The following is a 14,270-nucleotide window of genomic DNA, read 5'->3' as shown; positions in this document are numbered from 1 at the left end:
TGTAGATATCCATCTTCTTTAATAGAAAGCCGTCTCTATCATTAATGTGAAGCTGTTAAGTGCTGTAATAGATGTTACAGGGTGTTTATTTCCAACAGGAGCCTGAACAAAACAATGGATTCATGGTTTTACTGTTGCCTGGGGGGGGGGAAACAATATTTGTCACTCACATGGCTGCTCCTAGTATCATGGTTATGAGAGCCTGCCCACCATCTGCTGCTGTAAACAATGTTTCCTGGCTCTGCCACCCCCAACACTCCCTGCTCTCTCTCTCTCTCACATACACTGCATGCAGAGAAAGTGTACAAGGTTCAGCATATACAGGCCTTAGGGAACATTTGAACCCTGCTCTCAAAATTCATATCCTAAATATTTGCAGAAACTCGTGATTTATATAAGGCAGAAGTTTAAAAATAAGAAAGAAAGATAGCAGTGTTCTTTATTGAAATGTACACCACTGTTCAAAAGTTCAATTTTTTTTACATAATACTGTTATTCAGCAAGGTTGCATTGAATTGATCAAAAGTGACAGACTTTTATAGTGACACAAAAGATTTCTATTTCAAATAAATCCTGTTCTTTTGTACCTTCTATTCATCGAAGATCCTTGAAACTAAATGTTTTATGTTTTCCACAAAAATATTAAGCAGCACAATGATAATAATAAGAAATTAATACGATTTCTAAAGGATCAAGACTGAAAATTCAGCTTTGCCATCACATACAATACAAAATGTATTCAAATAGAAAGGTTATTTGAAATTGTAATAATGTTTCCCAATACTGTATTTTTGATCAAATAAATGCAGCCTTGGTGAAAATAAGAGAACTCTTCTGAGTGATAAATAATACACTCTTTAATGAAGACCAATGGCAAAAGGACATTCGTAAAATGAGAGCTTTATTGATATCAGATTAAAAAACTGATTCCAAAATGATCTCACACATACTTTTCTCTTTGAAAAAAAGATTCTGAAATGATATATATAAAAAAGTTGGAATTGGTGGAGCGGTGCCACAGAACGATAAATACACAGATGTAAGATTGAGTGCTAAAACAATACATGATGACTGATCATAAATACACACTCAATAAAATAAGACATTATACGTTAACTTCCACAACACCTAAATCATTGAAAACCGACTTGTTCTGCACAAGACAGTACAACTGAACCAAACGACACACAACGATGTGACTAAAACAGAAAATCAAACTCGGTTTGGTCAGCGTATAGTAGATGAAAGAGTCTTTGGTTGAGCCAATGCTTTTTATTTACGAGCCCCTGCTGGATCACCTCGTTCGACGGCCACATTTACAAGCCGTCACTCTCGTTCTTCCGCAAACCGCGTGCTGAGAAAGTCTGGTTTACCTCATGATTGGTGGTTTGATGGCGGGAACTAATGAGACCGAATGGGACATCACGGGCTGTAAGAACGCCTCAGTTCCCTTTCAGAGCTGCTTTTCTCAGCTGCAGCTAGGGCTAAAGACTTGGCTCTAGCTAATGTACGCGACCTGTGCCCTATAAATGGCATACGAATGCCTCATTTACTCCATAATCGCATTCAAAAGGAGACAGATGACAATCTGGAGAGGAAGTGTACGTACAAACCTCTATCAAACGTTGCTACTTCCGCTATACGAAGTCAAAGACCACTGTGGTTGCTACGGTTTACCATACGCGTAACGTCCCTAAAACCACGTCAAAAATCAATAAATATACGTATAAATAAACAACATGCAAATGATAAAGACAAAACTGGAAGAAATAAAGACACGTAAGGGAAACAAATGGATGACGCTTCCGTTTTAGTGTGTTTTTGCCTCGTTTAAAACACGGATGAGTTAAAAGGTGCCGTGCTAAATGGGTTCGTCTTTCACCCTTCTTTTACCATGGATCCAGCCATTAGTTAAACCTGAGCGTGGGAAAAAACTGTGAGCTTGGCCAACCCAGAGGAAAGCAAATGTCGATTTGTGCCTCAATTTGCACTCCCTTGAATAGAATAGGAAAATACTCACTTAATATAAACACTTGGTGTCTAGCTGGCACACATTCGTCCAGTCAAACGCGTATATATATATATATATATATATATATATACACACGGGATGGGGGTAGCGCTGCTGCTGCTGCTATGAACCTTGCACCCTCAAGGATTAGAGGTGTGTGTCAGGTAGACAGATTTCCAGGGAGGAAGTTACAGCCAGATAATGAAACTAATTATTCATATGCTGCATGTCTCTTTCCAGCGTTATGGGCCATGAGGAGGGGGAGCTCAGGGTCTTCAGTCCCACCCGTTGTCCTTGATCATGTGGGCCAGCTCGATGATGAATTTGCCCTCCTTGTACTTCTGACTACTTTCGAAGGCATGCTCCTAATGGAAAGAAGAAGAGGGAGGGAGAGAGAGAAAAACAGAAACGGTCAAGAGAAAGAGCGTGTGGTCACCTCAAAGTCAAGATCTGTTGATCCAAAAATAATGGGACAGCTGCTGGGGAGCTTTTCTGGATGTGTCCATCAAATATAACACCTTTAAATAGCAGTATTAGAAGAGATGTTTCACTATATATGTGCTGTAAAACAAGTGCCAACTTCTTAATCTATTCCGATATGCTTATTCTTTAAATGGAAATGTCAATCATGTTAATTAATTCATTTGAAAATAGCAATGTCTTGAACACCTCTTTTATAATGAATTAACATTCGGTTTAATATATGTGTTCAAATACTCATTTAAAGGCTGAAAAGGCAGAATCTGAATGAATGAATAAAGCATTTATATAGTGCTTTACTATGTACTATACATCCCAGGCACTTGGCACAAAAAAAATACTTAAAGTGTAAGGAAAATATTATATATATAATACAGTACAGAAGTCTCTTATGCTCACCAAGGCTGCATTTATTTGATAAAAAAATATAGTAAAAACGGCTATATTGAGAAATGTATTACAGTCTACAACCGTTTTATATTTGAATATATTTTAAAATGTAATTTATTCCAGTGATGATCATTACTCCAGTCTTCAAGTCTACATTTCTTCTTATTATAAAAGTTGAAAACAGCTGTGCTGCTAATATTTTTGTGGAAACTAATACATTTTCCCCCAAGATTCTTTGATGAAACAGCATTTATTTGAAATAGAAATCTTTATAAACTTCTTTACTGTCACTGAATATAAAGTATTCATTTATATATTATTGAATGTCTTACTGACCCCATACTTTTGAACATTAGTTAAAACCTAAACCCGACATTAAATAGAGAACCTTTTTTTTTTTTTTAAAGTGTTTTTCACTGTTTGGCCATCTGCTAGGCTGACAAGACAAGAAAATTCAAAGCCAATATATTTAAATAATACTGTTTTGTCTTGGAAAGCACAACGTACTCAAAGGTTTTCAGGATTAGATTAGTGACATGGGAAGCAGGTCATGAGGTTGTGGAAAAGCCACTTAAAGTATCTCTCTCTCTCGATGAGTTGTGTCCGAGCCTCTAGCATGAGTTCAAACGTGACACAAGAAGAGATATGTGCGTGTCCGGTGTTGAACGATCATGAGTGTTTTGTCTGAGGTGTGATCCAGAACTCACGTATTTCCAGCCCAGAGTGGTTTTACAGTTCTCACAGTAGATGTCGGCCACCGCATGGAGACCGGTCAGCAGTACCCTCTCCTCCGCTGGGCCACAGCCCACATTCACCCTGATCGATGAAAAGAGGATGTCAAGATTACATCAAAAATTCTGAAATGATATTTTGCTTGTTGCTTTACCACTTTGTATTGCATGGTTAGGACACACTACAAGACTTACACTGAGTTGAAGAGGTAGGCCCTGCCTTGACTCCCTTGAAAAGACTGCAAAGGAAATAAAACAGACAGAAAGATTATTGAATTGGCTGGCATATGTGTTACAAAATGACATCAGAGTGTTTTAACATCATTTACTTGTACTGTGACTGCCCAATCAGGTAATGTTTAAAAAAAAAAATCAAATTCCCTTCGCTGCTCCATTCATGAGGATAGGATTTCCCAGGCATGATGTAAAGCAGGGCCAGGGTCATAATTATGGGTGTTTGGAAGCGGTTTGGCCACATGAGCATGGATCAAAAGATCATTAGGGCCGTTTCATTTTGGCTGTGCTATACTGAACAGAATAGCAATGAAGGCTCTATCTTAAGCCTAAATAACCTACCTGATTGAAACCATGGCAACAATAGGTAAACACTTGAAACATAATACATTAAACACATGAACATAGAGTATACTTTTAGAGTATGTTGGACTCATTTTCTGTGAATCGTTATAAACTGGCTGATCCAATACATCAAAATGAATTAAATGATTCATTCAGATTCAACAGATTTACACGATGGTTCCTTGGTAAAAAACATGTTCAAACACATTTTCAGTGTTTTCAGTTTTAGAGTAAATTCTTTAAAAAGGATTTAAATAGTTTTTAACCTCAAATATGTTTTTAAACATTTTGAATAAGATGTATACATGAAAACACAAGTATGTTTAAAGAGTAAGGAAAATATTACATGAATATTATTTCATTCAAAGGTTTGGAGTCTGTAAGTCTCGTATGCTCACCAAGGCTGCATTTATTTTTATTAAAAATATAGTAAAATGTTAAAATATTGTGAAAAATTATTACAATCGAAAATTGTATATACAGTATTTCAAAATGTAATATATTCCTATGATGGCAAAGCTGAATTTTCAGCATCATTATTCCAGTCTTGTGTCACATGACACAATTCAAAAATCATTTTAATAGGCTGATTTAGTGCTCAAGAAACATTTCTTATTATTATCAATGTTGAAAACAGTTGCACTGCTTTTGAATGTTTAATGAATCGATTCAAAATGATGCATTGTTATTGAAATATGAAACATTTAATCTATTTGGCTATGACTGTTGGATTGAAATGATATTTTCAGTGTTACTTTTGAGTAAATTACCATATTTTTGTATTTAAGAGCTGTCAAAGTAACACATTAATTAATAATATTTAAATATGTATTCAGATATATTGATTACATGGCATTTTCAATTGTATATTTTTTCAATTGCGTATAGCTATCCAAATGCTGTATTACGGTTTCTGTAATGGTTAAAGCAAAACATTAGCCTTCTAATGTACAAAACTCCATTAACCTACTTTAAGCTACTACATTTATTATGTCGTTCCATTCTGACCTGTATTTAGTATAGAGGGATTCGAACTAATTGAAATCAAATTATCATTTCACCCTCAACTCTGCCCTCAGAACCGCCTGTAGCGTTCTCACTTCCATTGAAACACAAGTAAGGCTTGTCAGACCGGATACCGCTGGGTTTTATTTTGGAAACATAGTATGTGAACAACTAATGAATGTAGCAAAAACAATCTTTTCTAATCCGTACAATCTGTAAACACACACACACACGGCCTATCAGACAGCCAAAACCCTGGGCACAGAATGTGGTGCTGCATTATGGGTAGGTATTCATCTGGGTATACTACAGAGACATGATTACGCTTACTCTTGGGGGCACACAAAAGCCCAAACGATGACCTGCTTCCCTTTATCCTTGATTGTGTGACATGTACGTCAGGCAGCCGAGTGCCTTATCGACCCACATTCTGCCTGCACACATGCGCAGACAAAAGGCAAACTCGAACGCACAATGTTCACATTAGGAATTACAGGTGCTATTAATAATCCTTGACACATATTTCTCCACCCACATACATAATGACACACACCTCACAAACAGGCCCCATATGGTGTTTTTAAAAGTGTGCCATCGGTGTCTGTGCACATGTGGTACAATGAATTTGTAACAATGTAGCCAACTAATGTTAACAAATAAAACCTTATTGTAAAGTGTTGCCAAAAAGATGTGTACACTACCGCTCAAAAATTTGTGGTTATTAATATTTTTTAAATGCTCTTGAAATAACAAAATGCTCACCAAGGCTACATTTATTTGCTCAAAAACACAATAAAAATAGTAATATTGTGAAATATCAATTTTCTATTGTAATATATTTTAAAATGTAATTTATTTCTGGGATGGAAAGTTTAATTTTCAGCATCTTCAGTGTAACATGATCCTTCAGAAATCATTCTAATATGCTGATTTGGTACTCAAAAAACATTTCTTATTATTATCGATGTTGAAAACAGTTGTGCTGCTTAATATTTTTGTGAAAACTGTGATGCATTTTTTCAGGTTTCTTTGATGAATAGAACATTCAAAAGAAAATCATTTATTTGAGATTAAATATTTTGAAACAATGTCTTTACCATTACTTTTGATCAATTTAATGCATCCTTGCTGAATAAAATCATTAATTTCTTTCAGAAAAAAATCTTACTGACCCTAAACTTTGATGTATAAAAATATATAAAGATTATTATACGCTGTTTTTAAGCTCACATTACACAAATACATTCAGATAAATGTATATCTGTATTTTAATGCAAAAACAAATGGTCAGGCATTAGTACACCGCATTGAAAATATACAAATGAGCTTTTGCCTTTTGTTATTCCATGATATATGTTAAACATTGTCTTCGATCATCTGCAACTAATTTAAACATCCCAAAAACATGTTGTAAAGTTTCACGACCCTTTAACAGTAAGTCAAGCAGGATGTCTAAAATTAAAGCACTGAGTTAATTGTAACTGTCCTGATCTGAGGTTACGTACAGGTTTGATTATAATACATGCTAAAAGAGACATTGCCGACTACCTTCGAGATGAGCTCATCGTGATTGGCCAGGTGCGCTCGGCAGTGAATGCAGCTGTAGGTGCGATGGCAGTTGGGCAGGTAGGCCTGAAAGGTTTTGGAGCGTGTCATGTTGACCGTGGCGGGGGAGACGGCACGGGGGCGGAGCAGGAAGGGCCGGGCAGTCCAGGACGACTCGCTGGAGAAACAGTGGAGCACACAGGTGAGGGCCGTGGTGAAGCTTCAGGAGAGAGGAGAGCACACCTGTGAGGAACACACACACTTGTGAATATTATTACAATGTAACATTGTATATATTTTTAAATGTAATTTATTCCAGTGATGGAAAAGCTGAAATTTCAGCAGCCGTTAATTCAGTCTTCAGTGTCACATGATCCTTCAGAAATCATTCTAATATGTTGATTTGGTGCTCAAGAGTAATTTTTTTTTTTATGTTGAAAACAGTTGTGCTGCTTAATATTTTTGTGGAAAATTCAAAAGTTAGGGGTAAGTAAGATTTAAATAAAAAAGAAAATAATATTTCATTCAGCAAAGACATTAAAATGATAAAAATGCAAATTATATATATTTTAAATAAACGCTCTTCTTTTCTATTCATCAAAAATCCTGAAAAAGTGTATCATGATTTCCACAAACAAACAAAAAACCATTAAGCAGCACTGTTTTCAACATTGTTAATAATAAAACCATGATTAATAATTAATGATAATAATTGAGCACCAAATTATTATTTTAGATTGATTTCTGAAAGATCATGTGACACTGAAGACTGGAGTAATGATGCTGAAAAAATATAGCTTTGCCATTACAAGAATAAATTACATTTTAAAATACACTGAAAAAGAAAATTGTAATAATATTTCACATTATTTCTGTTTTACTGTATTTTTAATCCAATAAACGCAGCCTTGGTGAGCAGAGACTTCTTTCAAAAACATCAAAAATCTTATTTATTCAAACCTTTTGACCAGTAGTGTAGGTTCAGAAATCATCATATTTATGTCATATGCATATTAACATGAACATGCACATTTCTATTTGTGTCAATAAGAGGAAGGAAAATAGTTATGAAAAAAACATTAGGACTGATTTTGATGGATAAAATCAAATGTTACAAAATCATAGGAGTCCCTTTAAGAAAATGCTGTAAATAAATAATGAATAAATATTAAATAACATTCTACGGTGTATTCGCACATTTTAGATGTCATAAATGATGCAGATTGATGCCCAAAACTGAGTGTACGTCAGCAAGAAACACAGACAGTGAATGCAGCAGACGTCATTCACAGGAACGCAGTGCAAATACGCATGAATCAGAGTATCTGTGAGCTGTTGTCTGACAGCTAACTGCGATTGTGTGGTCCCGCGTTCATCCTGCCCTCGGGTTAGAAGGGGGCTGAGCTGTATCAGAGGCGGCTTTTTAATGCAGAGAGCTGGAGACCTGCCAATGACGTGGACTCAAACACACAGAGGCAGCCAGATTTCAATGCTCATCTCTGTTCAACCGATTATTCCCTAATAAAATGTGCTTATTTAAATAAAACAAATCCATATATTATGAGCAGGACTTGACATACACTTTTTTCCCCTCACCAACCACTGTGGCTAGTGGTCTTCCAAAGTTACTAGCCACTCTGTATTTTCACTGGCCACAATGATGACATTGATACCATGGGGAAAATCCAGCCTGTTCTCATCCCAAGGCGTCACATACTGACGCTTTTGACATTTCGTCTACATCGAACGCACATGGCACCCTTTAGCGTCAATATGACACGCAGATAGATATGGGCCAGAAGGCGCCTCCTAGCGGTCTAACCCTACCCCAGACCTAAACCTACCCATAACCAAACAAAGCTCTGTGCGTGTCATATTGACGCAAAAGGGTGCCATGTGCGTTCGATGTAGACGAAATGTCTAAGGGCGTCAGTCTATGATATGCCATATACTGTGCATATTTTAACATTATCTCATAATTTGGCAGTAGGTATATATAAGGCTGCTGTCACTTTAAAACCTGACGCACAGATCCATTATACTGATACACGTGTTTTCTTTCTCGACTGTTTACGTTCATTTAAAACATAATTGATTGTGTTTACGAGAATACTCGCCAAGGCCGGCATTTTGACATTATTTTGTGTGTATTTGACTGTTTAGGAGCGAAAAAGAACTCAATTTAGTACTGAGCGGCGGCGTTATGCGCGCACACTTTGGATGTGAGCACAAAATCTGGGGGAATGAGTAAAATTATGCGCAAAATGCACAATTCCACGCCGAAATTCAAGCCCCATAGCACCAACAATATTCATCCGGAGCAAACGAAACGAGTGAGAGAGAGTGAAAGACCAGCTGGTATCGTGTATCTATTCTGCAGAAAATGAGTATTGGAAGCGTTTCCGATATTTCAGTATTGATATGTATCTATATTTTTCACCACTACATTGCACTTAGTTCATTATTTCAGATGCCTTTTATGTATACAGTGCTATGCATAAGTTTAGACACCCATGCTAAAGTTGACTAAAAAGAGGAATAAAAAATCATCTTTTGGAAATTGAACTTAATGCCTTAATTTAAAAAATTTGGAAAAATCCAACCTTTAAGGACACCAATTTTCTTTGTGAATGAATAATGTATCGTAAATAAATAAATGTTCTTCCTTAAAATACATGGTGCATAAGTGAGTACACCCCTATGTTAAATTCCCATAGAGGCAGGCAGATTTTTATTTTTAAGTATTTTTTTTTTTTAATTTTTAGGATACTATGCATCCTGATAAAGTTCCCTTTGCCTTTGGAATTAAAATAGCCCCACATCATCACATAGCCTTCACCATACCTAGAGATTGGCATGGGGTACTTTCCATAAGATCATCTCTCAATGCAAATCAAACTAGCTATTAGGCTAACTGAAATAAAACCATGCCAATCTCTAGGTATGGTGAAGGCTATGTGATGATGTGGGGCTATTTTAATTCCAAAGGCCAAGGGAACTTTATCAGGATGCATAGTATCCTGGATCCATGAAATAACTGGCCTTTAAAAATAAAAATCTGCCTGCCTCTATGGGAATTTAACATAGGGGTGTCCAAACTTATGCACCCTGTATTTTAAGGAAGAACATTTATTTATTTACGATACATTATTCATTCACAAAGAAAATTGGTGTCCTTAAAGGTTGGATTTTTCCTAATTTTTTAAATTAAGGCATTAAGTTCAGTTTCCAAAAGATGATTTTTTTATTCCTCTTTTTAGTCAACTTTAGTATGGGTGTCTAAACTTATGCATAGCACTGTATATGTATTGCATAAAATTCAAAAGGTGTTATTGTCAAGCTCTGATTAAGACGAAATGTTGCCTGGGAGGTAAAAAGGAGTAGTTGATGCACTATATTCCCAGCCATATGATGAATTTCTGTGAAAATGAGACAAAAATTTCACTTTTATTCAAATTGTCCCTACATTGTCGTTCTCAAATATTTTATAAGTCATAGTATGAACTACTTTTATGGTGCTTTGTTGTCCTTTTAGGAGCTTGACAGCCTCTGGGTCACTATTTCCTTTCAGTGTATGGGAAAAGAGCAGCGTGAACATCGTTCTAAACATCTCCTTTTCAGTCATACAGGTTTGGAATGATATGAGGGTGAGTTAATGATGACATAATTGTCATTTTTGGTTAAAATAACAACTCTTCAGGGTACACAAATGTGATGTGATTTCCTAAATCCAAATCTTGACTTATTTTGTGCCCTCCTTTACATCATTGTGGCACATTGGCAGTTTTTCACTGTTGAGGCAGCAGCTTTGGATGAGATTTAAGGCAGAACTAATTACTAAAAGAATCCGCAGGCATCTCATTTAATTACCCAGAAGCGCGGACAGCTATTCGCGAGATCGAAAAAGGGCCTTGTGAGTGACATCATCAGATATTCGAATTCCAACCACATCTCAGCAAACCGACGTAATTATCACATAAACAAAAGCATTTGTTGGCTGTTGTGACTCAGCAAAGTCAGCAAAAACCCTGCTGAGGTCATAAAGCTTACTTAGAAAGGGACAAATGTTTAAATGTCTTATTCCAATACTAATGAAAACACTTAACAATAAGGTTTCACTTGTTAACATTGACTGCATAGTTAACATGAGCTAATGACAAACTACTTCCACAACATTTATTGAATGTAAATGAAACGATTTATTGAAACGAGACCTTATTGTAAAGTGTTACCATACAAGTAAAGCCAAGTGGCTAAGCTCACTCAAGGAATAGATTCTTTTTTTAGACACCACATGAACTCAATGAACTCAAATGAACTCAAATGAAATTAGACAACTCGACAAAAAAAGGGCTGCAAACAAGGTTTCCTGGGAAGCTATTTGCAATTCTGTAATTACATTTGCTTTGGCACAGACACAATCAAACAGGCCTTATAAAAGTACAGCCAGAGAGTATTCTAGACAGCAGCATGAGACTTGAAATCTGACTCTCCTTGGCATAATTAAGCACCATTGTGTTTGCTCTGCCATTAGGAACTTGACCAAATGATACAGCAGCATCATTTTCGACATAATTTCCTAATGCGACTTCTAACACGATTACATAGGATCCACAAAGGATGGATGCGGTGCGGGTATAAGGCTAATTGGAGGTAAAACGATTAAGAGGTAAATTTATGGGAGACGCAAGGGCTGGAATTCATTCGGATCTCGACAGATGAGATGAAGATAAACGCCTGTCGCCAATATAATTACTGAGGTCATAATCACAGAAATGGTGCCCACTCTGTCTCTGTCTACTTTGTCTGTTTACCATTCCAAATTAGTCTGGAGCAGACCAACCAAACACATATATAATGAACAGACCTCATTCATCAAGTGTTCAAACATGGCTGATCTTTCCTCTTCTTCTGACAACACACTCAACAAACAAATCTAATATAGACTTGCTGTTAAGAATCCAAGACTGCAGTTATTGCTTGAATATGAGGGGAAATGCATCTGCCATACTGATACACTCCTAAAAATAAAGGCTCCAATTGGGGGGGGGGGTTTGTATAGCGATGCAATAAAAGAACCATTTTGGGTTCCCCATTAAACCTTTCAGTGAACAGTTTAATAATCTAAAGAAACTTTTGTGCAATGGAAAGGTTTCATGGATGTTTAATGTTCTTCATGGAACCACCAATGCCAATAAAGAACCTTTATTTTTACGAGTGTATGGTGGTTAGACCCCAAACAAACTATCAAAAATATATAATCCTTGAGAGATAATGGTGTTTTTTTTGTTTCCTTTCTTGTTTATGCATGCATACAAAAAAAATCTAACTGATTTCCCCCCAAATAACTTGGGCTGTTTTCAATTGCATAATATTATTAAATCAATATCATCTCCATCCCTAAGTATTACACTAACACAAATCATACAAATCCCCGTTTTTAATAAAAATGTCTGTTATGTAACAATAACACATGGTGCAGCAGGTACATCAGCACAAAAATCTTCTGTTAATAAATGGCTTTGTTTGTATCCTTGTTTAAACTAGAACATCATGAAAAGTCTTGTGCATTTAAGGCAGTAAAAGAGGACATCGAAACAGACAACAAGGACCCCCGGACAGGTGGCGGATCCCCCCCTCTCTTTCACATAATGCACAGCAGGCTGCTCCCATAATAGCACCTTTTTTTGCTGTCCTTTGAAATCTGTCAGCACAAATATAAAAGCCCCTGCTGCGTACACACATATGCTGTGATATTTAGCTGACTAAATTGTCGATTATACATCTGATGGATTAACACTTTATTTTACAGTTTCCCCGTTAAAGTAATTACAATAATACACAAATACAGGCGGCTCTTCAAAATGATTTAATCCGCACTGCTTAGTAAATGCACACTCAATTATGCAAACACAAATAAAGAGAGACCTAACGTAAAATAAATGTTTCAAATGGTACATTTTTAATATGCAAGCTGCATTTGAGAGCCAAATACAGAGAAAATACAAATTACCTCTAAATTAATACATTTTTATATTTAATAACATACCGGCTTTCTAAAGGCCGGTAATGCGAATTCATCCCCAAGTATAATGGCACCTGTGCAAAGCTCTCAAGCTCATACGCTAACAGCACGAACCTACAGGAATACCCATGAATGTGCAATGCTAGCATCAACACTGAAAGGAACAGTGTTGGAAACAGAGAGGAGACGGAGGGATGGATCCAGGTCAGATGAGTGTGTATGTGGGTGTCAGTGAGCCAGCTTCTATGTAGGCCATAGTAGATGCCACCAGTCTGACGGTGCAGATGGCAGCACCAGCTCAGCACCTCTGGCAATCACTTCCTTGAAAACACCCAAAGCTAAACCAATTCAGAAAAGCCAGCTTTAAAATGACAACAAGCCTGAGTGTCACTTACTTATGCTGTGGTAACAAAACAGTACACAATATCAGTATGCAAAATATTGAATAGCCAAGTGATCTAGCCATCTAAGAACAATTGTTTATGTATAAAAATGGTAGGTAACATCATGAGTGTATTTAAGTACACAATAACATTGATAAACATGAACTTAATATGCAATGATCTTGTGGAGCTGCTTGCAATGTTATTGTAATTAAATAGTTTAACATGCAATATGTGTAGCATGAACACATAGGCTACTACTTTATAAGACCATTTTCATATGCAAACCGCACATATTTGCAAATTAAAATTTTAATTTAGTATAAAAAGTATAATAGAAATGTACTTATTTTAAATAAGCATTGTTAAATTCATAAAATATCCTTATAAAATGCTAGCAGTGTTCATGGTGAACGACACATGCATAAACAGTTATTTTTCCTGATACTTTTGTTGGTAGTGTGGCATTAGTGCCATACTAATTATGTAATAGTCTAGATACAATGCACACTTTTGGAACACAGATGTTAGCTATAATTATTGACATTTTACCTAAGCAATGATGGATTGATGTACTAGTGTATATATTACAGTCTTAAATCCAGAAGTTATTATTGTCACTACAAGTTTCACTCCAAACCGAATCAATAAATTCACAGAATTTAAAAGGTTAAATTGTAGTGAGCTGTCAGACTGCACGATATTAAATAACGCACATTCCATTTTTAAAGTCTAACTTCCTATAAAGGAGCCACTAGAAGCATTATGATTGTACAGATATTACCTTTGAATGGAGAAGACGCACAGGTCGAACTCTCTCCCTCTTTAAAACGGCACCTTCATGCAAAACAGGCGATCATTCTTCATAACACAAAGTTTGCAGGTATCTGCATCAGCCACGCACCTCGACAGCAGCACTCTGTAAATACAGCACCGTTGCGCATCGGGCCTCGCATTACAAGCTCCCAGTTTGATTGACAGCCAAGCCAGCCAATAAATTACACAAAGCGGCCTAGCAACAATACTCTGATTGGCCAACCTAAAATGTGGACGGACCAATGAACGAACGCAGAAAATATACGGGCGAAAAACCAAAACATTCCTTATCTTTGTGATGTGTC

The 14,270-nt window shown here is 36.4% G+C and overlaps 1 protein-coding gene across 1 annotated transcript; it reads right to left on the bottom strand.

Moving 5' to 3' along the window:
• Positions 1 to 886: 886 nt before the first annotated feature.
• On the bottom strand, positions 887 to 14,078 carry ypel2a (yippee-like 2a). Its single transcript, XM_084400271.1, has 5 exons — positions 13,934 to 14,078; positions 6,745 to 6,984; positions 3,808 to 3,851; positions 3,589 to 3,697; positions 887 to 2,376 (listed from the first exon to the last, which is right to left on the bottom strand). Exons 2-5 carry the CDS (start codon positions 6,850 to 6,852, stop codon positions 2,287 to 2,289), a joined length of 351 nt encoding a protein of 116 aa, XP_084256397.1. The 5' UTR covers positions 6,853 to 6,984; positions 13,934 to 14,078; the 3' UTR covers positions 887 to 2,286.
• Positions 14,079 to 14,270: the final 192 nt, after the last annotated feature.

The sequence above is a fragment of the Rutilus rutilus genome (assembly GCF_951802725.1).
Source record: "Rutilus rutilus genome assembly, chromosome: 25".
Classification (NCBI taxonomy): Eukaryota; Metazoa; Chordata; class Actinopteri; order Cypriniformes; family Leuciscidae; genus Rutilus; species Rutilus rutilus.
Note: the sequence above shows the minus strand (reverse complement) of the source record. Positions and strands in the feature narration are given on the sequence as shown.

Coding starts and splice junctions, on each gene's coding strand:
- ypel2a (XM_084400271.1), bottom strand. CDS start 6,852: ATGACACGCTCCAAAACCTTTCAGGCCTACCTGCCCAACTGCCATCGC. Junction 3,852..6,744: donor ACGATGAGCTCATCTCGAAG/GTAGTCGGCAAT, acceptor TTTCCTTTGCAG/TCTTTTCAAGGGAGTCAAGG. Junction 2,377..3,588: donor CCACTCTGGGCTGGAAATAC/GTGAGTTCTGGA, acceptor TCTTTCCATTAG/GAGCATGCCTTCGAAAGTAG.